This window comes from Psammomys obesus, unplaced genomic scaffold (assembly GCF_907164565.1).
Source record: "Psammomys obesus unplaced genomic scaffold, mPsaObe1.curated_primary_1811, whole genome shotgun sequence".
NCBI lineage: Eukaryota > Metazoa > Chordata > Mammalia > Rodentia > Muridae > Psammomys > Psammomys obesus.
In genome coordinates, this window is record NW_026596079.1 from 9,712,534 (window position 1) to 9,733,795 (window position 21,262).

General features: G+C 44.6%; 1 protein-coding gene across 1 annotated transcript in view; it reads right to left on the reverse strand.

Moving 5' to 3' along the window:
* Window positions 1–10,674: 10,674 nt before the first annotated feature.
* Ccn4 (cellular communication network factor 4) overlaps window positions 10,675–21,262 on the reverse strand; it is a 28,844-nt gene continuing 18,256 nt past the window's right edge. The window contains exons 3-5 of the mRNA XM_055626697.1: window positions 15,737–15,997; window positions 11,920–12,113; window positions 10,675–10,974 (exon numbers count right to left, since the gene is read on the reverse strand). Coding sequence (XP_055482672.1) covers window positions 10,675–10,974; window positions 11,920–12,113; window positions 15,737–15,997 — 755 coding nt within the window. The remainder of the gene's footprint in view (window positions 10,975–11,919; window positions 12,114–15,736; window positions 15,998–21,262) is intronic.

The following is a 21,262-nucleotide window of genomic DNA, read 5'->3' on the forward strand; positions in this document are numbered from 1 at the left end:
CCACTTCTACAGTGCAGTTTTTAATGGATTATACCCATTCATGACCAGTGCCCTCATAATGCAGCTGTGTTTCTGATTATTGCATTGAGGACTGAGTCTCCAGCAGATGAGTTTGGGTGTTGGGGTTTATTTCTATCCAAATCTTTGCATAATCAGAGACTCCTCATCACAGGCCCTTGGGGCCCTTGTCACTAAAAGGCAAACATCAGTGCTTCACAGTTCTAACATTAGCAGGATGCCCCGAATGGCCCCTCTGTATCCCAGAATGCTTTGATAGCTCTTTAAGAGTCTTAGCTCATTATTGTCTGTGACCATTTTGCAAGTCTTTCGTATTTAATTAAGCATTAAGTATTTGCATGAAGGTCATTCACTTGAGATCGGTATAGAGTTTTCCTCAGCTGGAGGATGGCCACAGAAGTCAAGTGACTGTTGTTGTACAGGGGCATGTATGTCTGTGCTTTTGGGGGCTAGAAGATACTCTTTGTGCTGTTCTGTTTTGTTTATTTTTGAGTCATGGTGTCTCTCTGGCCTGGAACTCATCAGGTAGACTCGGCTAACTGGCTGGGGTACACCAATGCTCTTCCTATCTCTGCCTTTGCAGCACTGGAATTACCAGCATGCACCATCATGCCTGGCTTTCTAATTATGTGTGTAGGTGTTTTGCTTGCATATAAGTCTGCACCACATGTGTGTTCTGTACCTGTGAAGAGAGGGTGTCAGATGCCAGGAACTGGAGTTACAGACACTTGTGAGCTACCAAGTGAATGCTTCAATTTGAACTAGGCTCTCTGGTAGAACAGCCAGTAGTATTCTTGATCACTGAGCTATCCCACAGCTATTAGTACCTGGCCCCTTTCTTTCTTTTTTTAAATGTGAGTTCTGGAGGATTAAATTCAGGTCCTCGTGCTTACAGGGCAATATTTTACCAACTGAGCCTTCCAAGTACCTTTGTCACATCATGTCAAGGCCCATGTTACAGCATGGTTCCTCTGAAGTGAGATATACCTTGGTCCCCAGCCAGGGATATATATGCTGGGGTTCTCCACTACCAAGGAGCTCTTCTGCTTTTCCTTCTCACTTTCTTGAAAGCAAGTCACTAAGGACTCAACACTTGCCCCAAACAGACTTTCTATTGTTACTTATATCAGAACATCTTCACTTTCCTTTAACTTCTTTTTCATGTGCTATAAACACACAAGATTCGCAGCATGGTGGAGCCATAGTTCAGGACACTTTGTCTATGACATAAATATACTTCCAGTAATAGGTGGGTGACAGTCCCACAGAAGGGAAAGGAGACATCACCTACACATTGTCTAGCCTGAGTACCAGCACAGGATGTATGAGGAACCTGAGGTGGGGACATGGGCAGGTAGCTTAGTGTCCTGTGTAGCAGAAAGCCAGGCTGGAAAGGTGGAGAAAGGGCCAGCTCCTATGCAGCTCTGCCTGTCCCAGAAGGCCAGGGGGAAGACATCCTCCATGGAGCTGGCGTACCACTCATGGGTTAGAGAAGTCTTCAGACCCCACTCAAAAGTTTTAAATGCACAGAGTAAAAATTTTAACATTACAAAAGGAGCCAGTTATACTGAAGTAAGATCATGTAACAATTATAGCACAAGCTTTCTTGTGCTTACTTATAGAATTGAAGGGGAGGTCAAGGCAGGTCTCAGTATCCGTGCAATTTCAAAATGATGGCTAGCATGCTTTGACTGCCCCAGCTCTAACGAGGTAACAGCCTGTAATCATAACTGGTGAGATTTGGGGGATTTTCTCCCCACATTTAAGGAAGAGCAAGTGCTAAATTACAACTTGAGGCTAGCCGACACAAAGTCTAATTTTTCTTCATTCAAGACCACTATGGAGACTCTTCCATGGTGGCCATTGTAGAATCCCAGGGTGGCAAAGATGTTGAAGGAGTACACTTAAATCAGTCTCCTACTAGGATTAGATTCTTCTGAAAATCTAAAACATGAATGCAGCCTTAATCCCAAGATTGCCCAATTATTATGTTTTTTAGCCCAGGACCCCTTCCCCCATCTCATGTATACCCATGTATCTGCTCTTTTATAATTCTAAAGTCAATATCAGGTGTCTTCCTTCTTCTCTCTTCACCTTGTATTTTGAGACAATGTCTCTCATTAAACCTGGGACTCATTTCAGCTGTATAGGCTAGCCAATTAGAGAAAGGGAACCTGCCTTTTTCCATTCTCTCAGCCCAGAGATTATAGGCATTTATTTTCTTGACCAGTTTTTGTTTGCTTGTTTGTTTATTTGTTTGTTTTTAATTATTAATTCCTGCTCTGGGACCTTGAATTCAAATCCTCACACTTCTGTGGAAAGCACTCTACTGACTGAGCCATCTCTCAGCCCCTCTTTAATAAGAAGGATCAAATTGGTTCAGCTTGCCCCAGGGGCCCAGTCAAACCTGACCGGGCTCACATTAGTTTTTGCACACCGCAGTGATGCAAAGGCTCTGTGGTGGTTTGAATGAGAATTGTCCTTATAGGCTCATATGCTTGAATACTTGGCCTCCGGTTGGTAGAGCAGTCTGGTAAGGATTTCAAGGTGTGGCCTACTGAATGAGCTATGTTATTGGGCATGGGCTTTGAGGTTTGGATATCCCATCCATTCCCATTTGTGCCCCCACGCCTACCCTATCACATGCTTGTGGATCAATTTGTGAGCTCTCAGCTACTGCTCCATCACCATGCCTGCTTGCCTGCTGTCATGCTCACACTGTCCTGGTCATCGATTCTAACCCTCTAAAACTGGAGGCCTCAAGCTACTCAGACTAACTGTTTTCTTTTGTAAGTTGCCTTGGTCATGGTGTTTTATCACAGCAATAGAAATGTAACTAAGACAGGCTCCACGGAACCAGTGCAACTGAGTTGATGAATTAACAAATCATCGACTGACAGCGAAATACCTGAGTACAGCATGCATTGTCATTCACTCCTGCTCTGAGAAGTGATTCCTTCATACCCAGCATTCTTAGGATGGAAGGAGACTTGCACATATGAAGTGTGTAGTGGCATACTGTATATTGCCTTGTTTTTCCCACTCACAAACTACTGATTTTTTAAAAATATCAAATTTATTGAGTATATATTTGTGTGTGTTCAGGTGTGCATGCATGGGCTTGGCTGCCTGAGGTCAACATCAGACATCTCCCTCCATTGCTTCCCAAGTATTCTTTGAGGCAGAATCCTTCACTGAGCTTGGTACTCATCAGTTTGGCTAGACTGGCTGGCCAGTGAGCTCTAGGAAATCTCCACTCCCCAGAATGAGTAGTTTTCAAAACTCAGAGAAACTGAATGGTTTGACTAGCCGTTTCCAGTGGGTTGTCATCTCCCTGTCTGTAAATCCAGAGCACCAAACTGGCTCACACCTTTACCTATCTATGTCTTGGGATGGTGGAACATCAGTGAGCTCCAGGGATCAGCACTCCAGGCCTAAGTGGTTTTCACGGCCCCAGGTGACCCTGTTCTTCTTTCGAATGATCCTGGTCAGATTTACAAGACACAATAGCTTTGATGTGGTTTTGAGTTTCTCTCTCTCTCTTTTTTTTTTCTGTTGGCATTTGTTTTGATTTTGTTTTTTGAGATAAGGTTTCTCTGTGTAGCCTTGGTTGCCCTGAACTTGCTTTGTAGACCATCAGGCTGACCTCAAACTCACAGAGATCTGTCTGCCTTTGCCTCCCTGAGTGCTGGGATCATAGTCTTGCTGGCATTTTTTAGTTTTATCAGTGAGATAAGATTAAGTGAGATGAGATAAGCTTGCATCTAGCAGTGCTCGCTTTTACTGAAATAGATGAAATCTACATTTTCTTATAGTATATAAAAGCCAGAATAATGAATAAGGCTTAGAGTGGAGAGCCTGAGGTATTCTATGTAGGGTGTACCAAATTGTGAGAACACTATGCCAGTATCTCCTTAGAATCCATGTGTGATAGGAAGGACCCAGATTCAAGCAGGATGTGGATTTCTAAATGCAGTGTGACTAAGGTGTGGATAGGTAGGTGGATGATGATGGTAAAGATAGATGAGAGATGATAAGTAAATAATAGATGGTATATATTAGATATAGATAGATAGATAGATAGATAGATAGATAGATAGATAGATAGATAGATAGACTTTTTACTTTTTGAGAATGAATGCTTCCTTCTCTGTTTCCCAGGCTGGCCTCACTACTCTCCACCTAAGCAATCATCTTGCCGAAGCCCATGAAGCAGGATTTCAGTATTTCTACGCTACCCAGCAATCACTATATATGTTTTCACAATTTACTCCAGGTCACAGTTTCTCCAACTTCAACCAGTTAATGCCCCTTAAGGTCCACTCATTCTTCTGAATCTGAGGCACCCACAGGGCTCCAGGCCCCAAATTCAAAGTTGTTTTAAACTTTATGTTTTGATAACTTTACAAAGGCAGGTTTTCTTGAAGTACATTTTTATATACTTAGTTTTAGTTGTTTTTCTTCCACACCCTCTTCCCCACAGTCTCTCCACCCTCATCCCCTTTCTCCTCTTCCACTCCCAGCATTCACCTTTCCACATTACCCTATTGTGTCTATTATCCTCCCAAATTCTCTCCCTTAAAGCCTATTTCCCCCTTTCATGAGACTTTTTCCGGTTTCCTGGAATCTATATACACTTAATTCCCACAGAAACTGCGCACATAAAAACTTAGAAGCTGGACCTGTACATGACAGAGAATACATGGCATTTATCTATCTGAACTTCAGTCACTATAACATTTTCCAGTTCTGTCCATTACCCAGAAAATCACAGTAGTTTTTTTTTTTTTTTTTTTTTTTTTTTTTTTTTTTCTTAGCTGTGAGTAAAATTCTATTGTGCACATGTACCATGCTGATGGGATTTTATGCTGTCTCCATTCCTGGCTGTTGTGAATGGCAAGGCAAAGAACGTGGACATGTAGATATTGCTGTGATAAGAGATACAGAGTCCTTATACAGAGTACAGATAAAAAGTGCTTGAGCATAGAAGTGTAAATGAAAGTAAGTCCTGTGGCTCTTCTAAACTGGAACCGAGTTCTCCCCGTGGCCTGTATTGTGATATCATTTGCTTTGGGAGGGCTGGACTAGAAGGGACCTAGAGAGTTATTCACCTCACCCATCATAGCCTTCAGCATAGCTGCTCATATGGCTAAACACACCACACTGTGCAGAAAAGACCACCATGTCCTTCCTGCCTTAGAGAAAAGCCACGTTACAGCTTGAAACAAAAATATGCCGGTGAAAACCACTCAGTGATTAAAGTGATTAAGCAGTTTATTTTTTTTTTATTTGGTTTTTCTAGACAGGGTTTCTCTGTGTAGCCCTGGGTGTCCTGAACTTGCTTTGTAGACCAGACTTGTCTTGAACTCACAGAGATTGCCACCTTAAATGTATAGATATATACTATCACCTAGTTGGACTCAGCCATTTGTTGTGAAACGACTCAGCTAGCCTTCGCGCGGATGCACAAGGCTGCTAATGCACAGATATATGAGGGCATGTGGAGGCCAGACTTCACTCTCAGTTGTCATTAGTCAGTTGTCACCCACCTTGATGTCTCAGGCAGTCTTTCACGAGCCTGGGCTTCGGCTGTTTAAGTTGGCTGGCTACCCAGTGAGTCCCAGGGATCCACCTGTGTCTGCTTCCCAAGCACTGGGATTAGAAGCACCTGTCGCCCTGGTCAGAATTTTGTTTTTAATATAGGTGGTGGGGGTCAAACTCTGATCTTTCAGGCATGTTAGTTAAGCATCTTACTTTTATGCTAGCCCTCTTTTTAAAAATCAAAAGTGCAAGGTGTGCTCCACTGAGAGGTAGGTGCAATCATCTTGTGAATGCTCCAGTTGAGGAGATTGAGGTGAGGCATCCCAGCAAGGAGTACAGTGTTTTAAGATCCCACTAAGCCCTAATGGCAGGGCTGTTTCCATGATTGCTAGCAGCCTCCTTTACACTTCTCCGTGCACTTTGGCACTGAGAGCAATATGTAATAGACACTCTGTCCACCCATTCATCCCCCTAGCGCCTGCCATGCTCTAGGCACTGCGGTATGTAGGCTTGGCCCTGACCTCAAAGTACCCAACATCTAGTTAGAAGATAGGAAGCTGTTAAGCAAATGAATGAGTACGTGAATGAAGGAGTGGATGCTAAAATCCACCTTCTATTTATGCTTATCTTTAAGCTCAGGTATACTGACAACCTTGGTTGTTATGTAGCAACTTTCTCCAAAGCTCAAAACTTGTTAAAATCTAAGAAGTTATAAAAGAGATTTGTTAAGCCTCAAAAACAGTCTTGTTCTTTAAACAAAAACAAAAACAAACAAAAAAAATCTAAGAGTCAAGAAGTAAACAACCTGGGATACTCAAATACTCAAAACGTCCCTAAAACTAACTAGAAAACAAAACTCCCACCGCCAAGAACTACTAAGGAAACAGGCCAACTGAACTGCCTAGAACAGACAGATCAGTCGGGCTGCTTAAAAGAAAGATCAGCTTAGTTGCCCAAGAGAGTCATCCTGACCTGCCTTCCAATCACACAGTTAGCTGGGAAATTCCAGCTTCCCTGAGCTGCCACCTGTGCTGGTGTGTACTTTCTGTGATGCCGCAGCCCTGGAGTCAGACCCACTCCTGTGAATAACCTCCCATCCTAGACTCCTGCAGTAACTGCTTCACCAGTTGGGACTTTGGTCTAGGGCAAGCTTCCCAACTGGGATGAGTAGGTGTTTGTTCAGGTCTCTCCAGGAATAGCGTCGACGACACAATATTGGTATTCTCTGAGTTTCAGAATCTGTGTTTCTAGGCCCAGCCTCAAACATTTAAGCGATCTTTATTCTCTCCTGTCCAATATCTGGGACTTAATGTCTCCAACCTGCACATTAACTGAACATGCCCAGTCCTCCATTATTGCTTCCTAACAACAGAATTTACAAGGAAAAAAAAACCCTAACAAATAAACAAACCACAAATCTAAGAAGTCATTGCTGATGGTTTATTGCTTTAAGGAGAAAAGCTGTAAACAAAGAATTAGAACAATGAGAACCCATCATGGGTGAACAAACACATTCCCTGCTACACAAATCATGAGAAAAATGAGGAATGTGGTAAAACAGGACATGCTGCCCAAGGGCTATTTTTCCTCTATTAGAAAATTCAAAGGCATTTCTTAATGTGTATTCGCTTACAAAATGGAAGTAGGAATATTTAAATACTCAATCACAGTTTGAAAATAGATACATACACACAAATACAAACATACACATACCTATGTGTAGACACATAGCTAATCATAGCCTTCTGCTTCTCAGCCATTCAGGGCTGTCCCTGTGGTTCCTTTGAGTCAAAAACAAGTCTTTAAAAAGAAATGACATAAGTCAACACCATAGTCATGGTCTCCACAATCTCTATGCATATGTAATCCAATATTAATTAGGGTGGTTACAATCAGTCATATCATTTGAAATTACTTTCTTTGATCAACCTCTAATCACCCTCAAAATTAGGATTTCAGCACCAGTCTGTGAATCTCTTCTGCTGTCAGAAGAGATGGGTGTGTCACATGATCCTGGGTTTTAGTTGCTTGTCTGCAGTGCCCTGGTTGGTAAGAACTTGAGCAAATTACTTAACTCCTGGCAACTTGGCTGTTTTGGCCCTAAAATGGGCAGTGGCAATGCCTTAACTCCTGGGCTCATTGAAAGGATGAAGTAGGCTATATCAGTAAAGCACTGAGGAGCAGTTGGTGCATGCTCAGGGATCTCCAAATGCTAATTTTAGTAAGCTGTGGGTCCATGAGATCAGGTCTCTCTCTCTCATGAGTAAGCACAGCCAAGAAATTCACTTTCTGCCACAATGGACTTCTTCACTGAGGGTTAGCTCACCCTCATTGCTTCTTTCCTTTGTTTCTAAGCTTTTTTTGGGGGGGAGGTGGGGAGGGAATGCAATCTAAAGACTTGCTCATGTGAGCCTCCAGTAGTAGTCATTTAGACTCAGTCTAGATCTCTTCCTCTGGTAGAGCGGAGTAAGCATAAGGCTGCTCAATTCCTTTGAGCTTCAGGATTTCTATTTATTGAATAGAGATAGGTTGTATATTGAGCACAGCTTTGCTCATTGGTAACCTGATAAAATGCACCACTGTGCTTAGCACCAAATCAGCTGCCAATAAATGGACTTTAGTTTTTTAACTGTAATTGATATGCTTCACTTTCCTTGAACCAGGCCACACCATTACACACTGTTTGTGATTATTAGAAAGAGCTTCTTTATATTGCCTCCAGGTCTTCTTTCCTGGGACTTTCAAGGATGGTTCCTCTGGTCCTGATGTTAGCCAGGAACATTTCTCAATAACAACCTAGCTACTGCGGCCACCCTTCTTCCTATTCCCAACAATCACCCTAACTCCTCTAGCTGAGCCTCCTTTGATTGAGGATGCTCAGCTCAGTCCTCCAAATGAGGGTGGGTACCTGGTAAGACCCTAGCTATGGCTTCTATGAACGTTTTACAGAGTCAGTTGTTAAGACAGGCTTTTACAATATAAGAAAACCTAACGTCATCCACTCAAAACTGACACAAGTAATAATGTTTAGGGGTAACTTATCGTTACATACAAGGTAACTTATTATTACATGTATATTATATGTACACATATGAGCATACATTTACTCAAAACACTAAGCCTAATTTAAGAGAAAATTTTCACTGGTAAGGTGAGATATTGGAAAAAGAATGTTTCTAAGGAAAAACAGGAGTGTATTTATAATGTATTTTCTTCCTTAAATACATTTTGAGCACCGCAGTTTGCCTTGCACAAGGCCCGGCCTTTGGGAGGTTGCAGGAAGGAATGGAAGTCCTACTTAAGAATCCATTTGTGTATTGTGTGTTGTTCTTTCACAGTCATCTTCTCATCACCCCACATGTGGTGCTGGGAAAACAAAGTCATTGTATAAATGCATGTTGTAAGCTGGTTCTAATGTTAGGGCAGGAGGAGCAACAGGGAATGCACATGCCTTTTTTCTGTCTAGTTTAGCCTGGATACCTTGTACCTAGACACACTCTTCTCTTGTGGGAAAGGAGCCAAAGAGACAATATTAATAGGACAAGTTGCTGACTTCAGTATACTTTCCTGCCCTGATATGTTTGCAAGGTCCAGAAGCAAAGGGGAAATATGAATTATGAAGTCAATCTATCTGGGATGTGAATCTCCAGATGGGTGACTTTGAGTTTGCTGACCTCTTTGAGCTTCCATTTCACAGTGTCAAGAACAGAAATCATGAAGGGAACTCTTCAATGTTATCACAAAGCTTCACTGAGTAAATACATGGCAAGTATTGAGAGCAATGGGCAGCACGTAGAACATACCCAATAAAAGAATGGTGACAGAAAAATCTTAAATTCTACTACTAAAATAAATAACAGCCTCATTAACACTTAGGAGAAATCTCTTTCTTTAGTTTACAAACTCTTTGGCTTTTACTACTGTTAAATAGATCTCCATTTTGAGTTACAGCTGGTCAACGTCTATCTCCAGACTAGAAAACTGAGTGATTTTTGCTCCACAGACACTAAGGCTGTGAAGCAGGTCATGGAAACAAAAGAGATGTGTCCAAGAACAATTGTGGCCTTACCACTGCTGTCAGAGGCCACCCAGGCCACTGACCCACTTATCTGACACGTACACCCTGCTAGGTCTGGTTTGGACTTCAAAAGAATCTCCTGAGGCTCATGGAGACATCTTTCTCCCATGATCACACTCTTCCGAGGTACTGTTTGAGAGAACAGACAGGTTACCTCAAGGTCCCTACCAACTCTCATGAGCCTTAGGGCAAGGGAGACCCAGAGTTAGCTAACTGTCCTAAGAACTTGGTCAACAGCAGATTCAGTGACCTGATCTGATGTGGCTTGTGAGGATGGCTGGCCTTGCCCCATCCCAGGAAGATGAATTGGGGGCTGCTAGCAGTCATCTGCCAGCAAAATAAAATTTCTCAGATTACATTTCTGATTGACCTGAATCTAATTTGAGCCCTTCCTACTTCAGGGGGTGAGAATAGAAATTTACTCTCAATTAATGAAAGTGGCTTTATATCGCAAATCTAAATGGCATAATTATTGACTTCACCTGGAAAATGTTTGGTGATCTTGTGGTACACCAATCTTTGGAACAAGAGCACTTTTGGTGTGTTGTGGGTAGACATACCCCTGATAATATCATTTGGCAAGGCCCAAATAATAGCTTACTCCTGTGTCCTCAATCCCATCCATCTGTCTGAAAGAAACCCAACACCTTCAGGCTTAGCATCTGAAGAAGGAGTCTGTGATACTGGTTCTTCACCTGGTTCTTTTCCATGGGTAGTCTCATCGGGATTTCTGACAACTTGCACAGGCTGGTGCCAGACTGGCTGTGTCAGGCTTGACATTCACTGTGAAAAGTCAAAGATGTGTTTTCTTTGGAGTGATGTAGAATGTCCCCCAGGAGGGACCCATTGTCTGAGCCCAAGCAGCACTCTCCTGGGCCATTAGGATGATCAAAATAGGAACAGAGACTTAGGGTCAGGATCACGCAATTCAGAATTGAGTAGGAAGCAGATGAAATAAGGCACAACTGTGAAGTCCTGCTTTACAGAGGACTGGCTGCTCTGCAAACGTGGAGTTTTACCTTGAGCCACAAACCTACCTAATTGGCAATCTCTGAGAAGTCGGGGTAAGATTCCAAGTCAGCGAAGATATCATTAGGATTCCTGCAGCTCAGGTTGCAGAAGCAAGCATTAATCCATAGGACCTGACGGGAGAAACCAGGCCCCTCTGGACACTGGAAATCGACGTTGATGGTCTTGGACTTGTAGGGTATGCAGCATCTGTTGTCAGTACAGACTCCACAGTACTTGGGTCGGTAGGTGCGAGTGCTGACACAGCCTGCGAGAGTGAAGTTTGTGGCCTCCTCTGGCTGGTACACAGCCAGGCACTTCTTCCCTGTCTTCAGGAAAGGAAAGGGGCCTTCTGTTAGGACACTCTGGTAATGCACAGCCACCTTGCTCTCACCAAGCACCCAGTCCTCCCTTCCCATTGCTGTCCATGGCAAGCGTCACCTTTGCTCCAGATTTGCAGCACCTTCAGGCAAGGAAGGGCATCAGCAAACATGAGGCAGTCCCATATGACACAGGTAAACCAAGGACTGCAGAACGGATGCTGAGCTAAGATCTCACAGCCCTCAGTCTCCTTTCTTTCCTCATGTTTTGCCTTTATGGTACCCACATGTCACGGTCACCAGCACAAAAAGGCTAACCAACCTCCCCAACTAGCAAGTGGCTGAGCGGTCATGGAACTCCATGGTTAAGCATGTTGTGCTCTCACCTGTCCCCTTTACCCCGCTGCCATCTCTCTCACAGACACATACTATCATCATACAGCATTTTCAATAGCACTGACATTGAGGTTGCGGGTTCCTTGATACTTGGGCCTCTTCCTGTAGTTCATTAATATAACTGTGAAGCTAGTATACAGGAGGCACTTACTAAATGTGTTGGGATAGTATGAGGTTCTGTTATCAATACCATAGCTGGGCTCAGAGTCCTCACATTGCTCAGGTTGCTGTCCTGTGCCTATGCAGGTAGGTGTGGGATGTCATGGCAATAAAGATGGTACAGGTCCTTCAGAATCACTACAGAAAGAACACTTTGAGTGGATCCTAATTTCTCCTCGGAGTGACCTTACTTTTGATAGGATAGGAACTACAAAAACATCCATTCAGCGAAGTCCATTGACCAGCCTAGCGGCTCTATTGCCAAGCATGTCAGGCAACTTTCATTATTTCCATCTTATGAATGACTCCCAAGAAGTACGTTGGCCAGGCTCAAAGCAAGCTATACAGGCTCATCATGCCTATACCTTCTCAAGATGCCTACCTCTTCTCTGGACTTACTTTGATGTGTGGAAGGATGTCCATATCACATGGCCGCAGGTTGCAGAGGCGACTTTCCTGCTCTGGCCAGCACCGGGCATTGACGTTAGAGATCCGAGTTGAGATGCCTAGGCCACAGGTGGTTGAGCAGGGACTCCAGGGGCTACTGTAGGCTATGCAGTTCCCGTGCCATTGCTCCACTGTGCCCGAAGCTGCTATAGAGGGACAGCAGAGTGCCCATGAGTCTGCAGCCTCCGCAAGCTCACCTCCTGCCCTCACCATCATTTTTTTTTTCTGACCAAGAGATGAAACATGAAATCACATTCTAAAACAAACTAAGTGCCTTTGGAAGAGCAGCAAGCGCTCTTAAAACTGGAGCTATCTCTCTAGCCCCTGAATCTCTTCTTAAAATGTAAGGCAAAAGAAACCCTTCCTCCCTTAAATTGCTTTTCTTCAGGTATTTGGTTACAGTAACTGGAAACATAAGCAATACAGTCAACACCTACGAGCTGTGTGATTTTCACTAGCTCCTGCTAGGCCTCAGTCTTCCCATTAGAAAAATTCTTCCTTGTAGAACTACTGGACAATAATGTGGATATTGACTGAGTTTATGCCATGCATCCGCAAATCACTGAGCAGAATATGTTAAAAAGACAATGTCCATCCTAGAGCCCCTCAGAGATAAAGTATATATGTGAAAGTTCAAAGGTGAGTCCCACATCCTAGCACCTGAGATTCATCTTAGTAATTTCAGAACAGAGTATCTGAAATGACTGTGTCCATAGGCCCCTGGATTAATCTCTCAGCGCTGGACTAGTTTGCAAGTTGTGTGACCCAGTGAGCTGGCACACACCTATAGGCCTCAGCTTCCCTATGCCAAAGGGGTTGAGAACAGCTTTCCTAGGCCTGGGGTCTGAGAGGACAGCATCACACATGTGAAAGTGCATCAGGGGTCCCTAGGTTAGTGAGTCCCAGTACATGCCAGCTGATACAGTTACTTGATTATAGGTTCATTGGATTATTTGCTCTTGCCTGGTCTTGTGAACATACAGAGGCACAGCATCTGATGGGTACATGATTAACTAGAAGTGAGCAGGGAAGAGTGGTGAGCTATGGTGGGAGGCAGGCAGATTGATTGCAGGCAAGGCAGAACAGCCCCCAGAAAGTCGGGGCAGAAAGACACACAGAGAAATCTCACCTGTGTATCCACAGGAATAATCAATGTAAGAAAAGGAGAGAGAGACAGAGACAGAGACAAAGACAGACAGAGAGAACAGAGACAGAGACAGTGAGACCGACACACACACAGAGAGAAAGAGGTTGAGGGAAGGGGGATGGCAAAACAGTGAGAGCAAGGACAGACAAGGTAATCAAGGAATGGAGGAAGGAAGAGAGAAAACACACAGGGCATATGAGGAATCTATTTGGGGTAACATAGAGCTCATACACCTGGAGCTTGCAGGTATGTAACAAACACTGTTGATAAATGAATTTAGGAGTGAATTTGAGATAGAGAGAGCACCCACAGAAAGAAGAGTGAAAGCAATTTAGACATCCAAGGACAGAGGTGGGCAGTCTGGGGTGAGCTGTCTGGGAGCATATAGCAGGCTGGTAGGGAAGGATTTTCATGGGAGGATGAGAGGATCAAAGGGCTTTGGCTTCTGGGTCTCCTCAGTACAGCTGCAGGGGCTGTACTTGGCTAAGAACTGGGTTACTAGGTCACACACAATGGGCAGGCAGCCTCTGCCTCCCTCCACCACCCAGTGACTCTTGCCTAGATATGCTGATGGGAGGAGCTGCCTTGAGCTACCAGGGACCAAACTTTCCCTGGTACTTGCTCTCATCCATGCCATACTTTCTCTCCATGTGGGAGATTTTGCTCCCTACGTCACATTTGTTAATGTCTAGAGTTGTTCCAGATGGTCACAACTTGGGGAGGTGCTTCTGTCATCTAAAGGGACTGGCTAGGTATGCTGCCAGACCAGTAATGCCCTGGCCCCCCACCAAAAAATATCCTTCTAATCCTAAGTGCTTCCAGCACCAAGGCCAAGAACCCAGCTCTGCAATTGGACTTTTAAAAAACATTAGCACCCCAAAAGCACAGTGTAAGCAGTCTTGTCTTCTTTGGGGCCACCTGCCTCATTATGTCAGATTCTCCTGATTTTTTCATATTTCGCTGTCTTTCTCTCCATAGTTCCTGGCCTCCTCTGTCGACTCCTCAAAGGTCAGGATCTCTAAACCTCTGCTCCAGGCTCTTATGTCTCACTGTGTGTGTTATTCCTAGCCACATCAACTGCCAGCAGAGGCTCTATGCAGAGCTCTCTTCCTATATGACCCTCTCTGTGAGGATGCCTTCATTAGTCATTTCTGCCCCTAATCCCTTCTCAAACTCAACCCGCTCATGCCAGGCAGTTCGCCGTCACCCTAAACATGCTCCTTCTCTTTTATTCTCTCCTGGATAGTAGCCAGCCCCAGGAATCAACCTGCATTCTTCCTGCCATCCCATGCACAGCACAGATGCCAGGTCCTGAGCTGTACTCCAGCACTGCCTCCTGCCCTATCCTTTCTTCACTTTTGTCCCCTCTGCCCTAGTTAAAGAAAACAAACAAACAAACAAAAAACCCCAAAAAACTAACTATGCATTTATTTACTGTCATCCAACCAGACACCATCTATCTATATGTATCCTCTATCTATCCATCTAACACCCATACATTCATTATGTTCATTCTATCTATCTATCTATCTATCTATCTATCTATCTATCTATCTATCTATCTATAGTTTTATCTATCTATCTATCTATCTATCTATCTATCTATCTATCTATCTATCTATATTTTATCTATCTATCTATCTATCTATCTATCTATCTATCTATCTATATTTTTATCTATCTATCTATATTTTTATCTATCTATCTATCTATCTATCTATCTATCTATCTATCTATCTCATCTAACTTATTCCATATATCTGTTTTTCATCCATCCTGTAACCATTTACTCTCCATGCATGTATTGATTGATTTAGATAACCATTCATCCATCCATTTTCCATGAATCTATCTACCTCATGTTATCCATCCATCCATCCATCCATCCATCCATCCATCCATCCATCCACTTTTTTCCCACTCTCCAACCATTTCTTCTCTATGCACCTATCCATATATCCATACATTGATGGGGCAGCACACACACTTACAGACACACACACACACACACACACACACACACACACACACACACACCTTTCATCCACCTATTATCTATTCACTCATCTATTGAGCTACCTATAGACAAACACCTATGTGGCTCCTTCTGCAAACATCAGTTGGATACTTTCCAACTATCTGTCGAGTGCACTGAGCTCCAGTAGGCAATCATGAATAAACCATGTCTCTGCCCTCCCTTCCAGGGCTTTCTCTTCTCAGGCTTACCTAGCTAGAGCCTCATCTGTTCATCTGACCATAACAATGGAACCCTTGAGTTATCTGGAAGATCCCTGGACTCCTTTCTATGTCCTGCCACCTGTCCCTCTTTCTAGGTCCCTACCCACTCTCTGAGAAACTTTATTAAGATAATAGAGGACTTCATATGTCACACTAGGGTTTGATGCTTGGAGCATCCCATTAGGCAGTTAGGAAAAAAAAATGGTGTCATTCGCATTTTACAGATGGGGAAAATTTGGGTCCCAGACAGCACATCCCCAAGACCATATAACTGGTGAGTTATGGAGAGGGTAATGGCCTGGGGGTTTGATTTATAAAGAGAAAACCGGGACTTTAGGGGCTCTGTGATATCCAGAGACTCTACTTGTCCCTGCCCACACTTACCAAAGGCTCTGGTGTCCAGCAGTGCAGTCTGGCGTGGCCGCCTTGTGTCATCGTCACACACCCACTGCTCACAGCACTGGCCGGGCACTCTCACATGCCGGGGATGGCGGCACCAGAGGCGTGGGGGCCTGGGGCTTAGGCACAGTGGTGTGCAGCCCACTGTGCCATCAATGCAGGTGCAGTTGTACCTGCAGTTAGGCTGGAAGGACTCGCCGTTGCTGTAGCGCACGCCATTCAGGAGGCAGCCCGTACCGACCACCTCTGCAAACATAGGCAGTAGACATGTCAGGCCAGGAGGTACGGGCTCTGTGCCAAGTTACTTCTGTGCGGTTTCTCCCTGCCTAAGATATCATGCCAAGAAATCACTCATGCGAGGAAGGCGGGGCTGGCCATGTTTCATCTGGCTGCACCCCAAAGGCAAAGAGTGTGCTATGTGAAGAGGTAGAGCACAACAGGGAGAAAAGGAGAGAGTGTGAAGGTGTTTCATGACATCAGGGACAGCCACTGACAACCTTGCTGGATTTGGGGTGGGAGTATCCAATAAAGGAGCTCAGACATTTTCTCCCTACAAAGTTCCCAGAACCACACCTGGCACTGATGAGCCTCTGTCCAAGGAAAAAAGCCATACACAGGAAACCAGAAACTAGAAATGAAATGGGCTACCTTCCTCAGTAGTGACAGTAGAATCTGGCAGGAGCTGGCAACCCAATACTGGACGGAATGATGACGGGCTGGTCCTTGAAGATGTTATGATAAACTAGGAAGATGGTTTTCTGCAGTGTTTATTGATGGTGGCAATAAACTGGTGAAAAGTGTTGAGGGATAATGGAACAGGGAGAGGGTGCTGGGTATAGACATGGCTGTAGACTGAGAACAGGTGGATCAGGTAGGTCCTGTGGACCTGAGAGGGCTTTCTGCCTGTCTTCTACAAAAAAACAGAACAAGAGAAAGGCAGCCTAGGTGACTCTTTCAGGTAGGGAGAACATTTACCGTAGGCGTAAGAGCCTGATAAGGGAGCAGGCCTGGGAGGTGAGAGGGGGGGAAGCAGAAAGTGAAAAAGAAAAGAGAAGGGTGAGACCAGCTTCCTGTCTCAGAGGAAGGTGTAGAACTGTTAGTATCTGTAACTCGGGCTGGCACTAGTAGGTGTTCAACAAGTAACTTGAATGAATGAGATGAATTACAGGCTTCACAAGAAAACTTGTGGTACTGAGCAGACAATAGGCTGGAGAAGGCCACCTCAGTGACCCAGGCAGAGGTTGGTGGCCTCTCAATCCAAAGCAATGAGAAAACTCAGCTCCCAGGCACATTAGCTAGGAGTTGCAAAGATTCCCAGGAGTCAAGGAAGACTTCCAGCACTCTGTACTCAGGCCCAGAAAGTGAGATCCTCCTTCCTGTCTAGAGGATCTGGGACTGGTGCAGGCTAGCTTCAGAGTCTTCATTAGACATGAGGTATACATGGTGGAGTTAGTTATGCAAACTGGCCTTGTGGGGATTAGGGGACTACTGGGCCATTTTCTATCCATGGTTCTGTGTGCTCCTACGGGATAACATCTGGAACTATAGGCAGAGGGTCTTGGAACAGCCAGAAAGCCCACAGAGGAGGAGCAGTGAGAAGTCTGCTGTTTGCAGTAACTCTGTCCTGTCTCCAGGAGTGGTGGGGCTGGTGGCAGGTGATAAGCATCAAAGCACCTGGCAGTAGCAAAGACTGTCAGAACCAGGGTCTCCACTGTGTGTTTCTTGGTATATTTTGTTTTGTAAGGAAATGCATTGTCTCGTACAACAAAACAGCCTCATCAAGGATACATTGCTATGCAAGCTGGCCAATGGGAAGCAGTCTCAAGGGTATACATCTCTCTGTTGCTACCATTTTCTGAACATCCAGGAAGCAGGTACAGCATGCACTGACATAGCTTCTGGTCCATGATCTCATTCAGGTCTCCCGATGATGACTTCATCAGGAGAGCTTTACCTACTTCCTTAGGGACAGGAGAGGTCTGGGAGAGGAAGGGATTTGGAGGCTCAAAGTGCTGGTAAATGACAGAGTGGAAATACCAGACTCACAGACTCTTTCCTTCTACCTGACACAGAAGAGGAGGTTGATGAGGGGAGAGGAAGGAAGACTATCAGGCAGAGGAAGAGGAAACAGGAAATAGGAAACAGGATGGGAGGGAAGCCTTGAGTTCTGCATCCTCAGTCATCCTGACACTCATTCAAACTCCAGGAAGATGTATATGTGCATATGTGTGCATGTGAGTGCGTGTACATGTGAATATGATATGTATTTGCTTACATGTGTGTATATGTGTGTAGGCAGATATGTGCATAAGGGCAACTCTTTCTCTCTCTGTGTGTGTGTATTGGTGGTGAGAAGGCTGAAGATCTTATTTCATTTTCTGCTTTAATGTGTAAACGCAACAGCCCCAGGCTCTGGAGTCCGTGGAAAAGCATCTTCCATCTTCCTACAGGAACTCACAGAACAACCCAGGCTACATAGCTTTTAGACAGGCCTAGATGCTGGGACACTGCTTTCCTCAGCCTTGGTATTCTTTACAGCTTTCCAGCATACTAAACATGCAATACCACTGCAATACCATTGCACCTCAGAAATGCTATCTCTGTAGACTGGTTAAAGGGGACATATGGGCAGCCGATAAACCTGCCCCACATAGACCAAGGGGAGAGTAGGGTATGTGATGACCATGCATTATCTATCAGCAGAGATGTGGCCCCCTCTTCACGTACACATATCCTTCCTGTTTTCCCAGGGGACTGGTTTTGGGTGAGGGGAAGCAGCCAGCTCCTCTCCAAACACGCTTGAAAGTTTAGATGAGACCTGGTCAGCCTTCTTATAGCTAAAAGACTTGCAGCATCCAAGCCACCATACTCCTTTACTGAGATGTTCATGCCTACCACCATCTGTGGCCTTGAGTGAGTAGGAACATGACTTGGGCCCTGTAGCCTCGCCTTCATATTGCACTGAGTCAGTGGGCAAATGGGTGGATAGGTGATGGGTAGATAGGGGCACACGTGTCAAAGCCCCTAACCTTCACAAGGTTCCTACTGTATCTAAGCATGTGACAGCCTGACTTTCCATAGAGGTCCTCACTATTCATCACATTGTCTTTATTGAGGACACTGAGGTTTAAAAGGTCCAGGGAATCTTATGAAAGAAGTGAGAGATAGTAAGACCTGGAGAGGACAGGAGCTCCACAAGGAGAACAACAGATCCAAAAAGTCTGGGCACAGGGGTCTTTTCTGAGACTAATACTCTAACCAAGGACCACTCATGGAGATGGTCTGGAACCCCTGCACAGAGGTAGCCCATGGTAATTCAGTGTCCAAGTGAGTTCCATAGTAATGGGGACAGGGACTGTCTCTGACAGGAACTGATTGGCCTGATCTTTGATCACCTCCCTGAGGGGGGAGCAGTCTTACCAGGCCACAGAGGAAGACAATGCAGCCACTCCTGATGAGACTTGATAGACTAGGATCAGAGGGATGGGGAGGAGGACCTCCTTTATCAGTGGGCTGGGGGAGGGGTAAGGGTGGGGAAGAGGGAAGAAGGATAGGATTGGGAGGGGATGAGGGAGGGAGCTACAGGGGGGATACAAAGTGAATAAAAATAAAATTAAAATTAATAAAAATAAAAATTAAAAAAAAAAAAAAGCTTTGGGAGCTTGCCTAATGTCCCAGGACTACTTAGTGGCAGCACTGGAACTCCAGCTCAGGCTGTCTAACCCCAAGTACCATGCTGTGGTTTCCATTCCATGCTTTAGAAATTCATGGTAGTATGGTCTTGAAATGAGACCTTCCCCCTATCGAGGATAACAGTGGATGGGGCTATTATTTCATGCAAACAAAAGCCACAGGCAGCACCCTGTTTACCTCTCTCTGCACAAGGTTGATTTAATGATGATCCTCAGGTGTGTGGCCCAGGAGCATTGCAGGGAGAGGCAGAGCAGGGACTGAAGCCATGAGCCCATCGGCCTGTAAATACCATGTTCCCTTCACTGGACACTTTTGCCCTTGTGCCTGTTCCAGCTGCATGAAGGCAGTGTTTAGACAACTAAAATAGTGGAACCCTCTGAAGTAGAGGGCACTGTGCCCATCATCATGTTTAGATTGGCCTGGACAACCTTTTAAAAAGTTTCTTTGAATGTAGCTCTGGTGTTTACCAGTCACACACAAGCCTAGATTCCTTCACACAGCTGAGCAGACAAGGCAAGACTACACATGCTGTTCTGCCTGGCCTCAGTGGCCCAAGAAGTGACCACTGGCAGCCAAAGCTGGCATTTACTGGAAGGCCAAAGTCTCTTCTGAGCTCCCTATGTCCAGTGTGGCAGCATTCTGATGACTTGTTGTTTTACTCGCCTTGTCTTGGCCTAATTCTCTGCAAATCTCCAGACAGGTTTAGCTCATCCCAGGGTCCATCCAGCGGCTAAGCTGACCAAGTGCTGACGGGCTGTCTAAGAGGCTCTGTTTTCTTTGGTATCACCGCCTCTCTACACTTTCATGCCCCGCCTTGCTTCTTGTATTTGGGCCTCATGTAATTCTGGCATTACATCACCTCTGGGGAAATGCTTTTATATGTGTGTGTGTACATGTTTACATGTGACACATGTGTGTGTGCGCACACCCCTGATGCATATCTGTGTGAGTACTCATGGGTAAGAATGTTCCTGATGAAAGAGTCAAGTCAGAGTTGAAATAAAAATGGTTCTATGGAGGCTCCTTTTTGAACTCAATAATGGACTGTAACTCCTGCTCAACTGTATTCATTTCAAGATCTGCAAACCCCCATGGCCAGGAAACTCATGGCAAACACAAAAACCTACTGAATCCTTCCTGAGATCATGGATGTTTTATTTATTTTTCCCAAATGAACTAAAAGAAAATTCATCAAGGTTCCCGGTGGCAGGGAGCTAAGGGACTGTACTGGTTGGGCAGAGATGAGACCTGCAATTGGAAACTGTGAGTGTAGGGTGGGGATGGGGTAGTGAGCAGGAAAGAAAAATCTCTGGATCCATGACACAGTGTTTATGGAATGTAAGATCCCATTATGGCTTTGGCGATTAGTGTAATCACAGTGAACTGAGTTACCTTTCAAATGACCTTAAAGCTAGCTGCTAGCCAGGATAGGAATTACTATTGGTCACCTATGTCTGATGGGTGATTCTAGCACAGGGAAGCTAGCCATGTCTTCCTGGGTTATGGACAAAGGCAGATGACTGTTTATAATGTCAGTGTTGTGCACTTGTGACTCAAGGGTTTATGTAAACAGGTCTAGGATGATGCTTAGGAAACACATTTTAAATCAGTGCACTGGGTAATTATGTGCAGGTCATGGTGCAAGTCTCCCTTGAACAAGTTTTGTGGTATTAACAATAAATTCCAGCAATAAGAAAAAATCAGGAAGATGGGGGAAGCATGACATTTATTTGAGGAACCAAAAGATGAAAATCTAAACAAATGGAATAAGAGAAAGAAAGAAAGAAAGAAAGAAAGAAAGAAAGAAAGAAAGAAAGA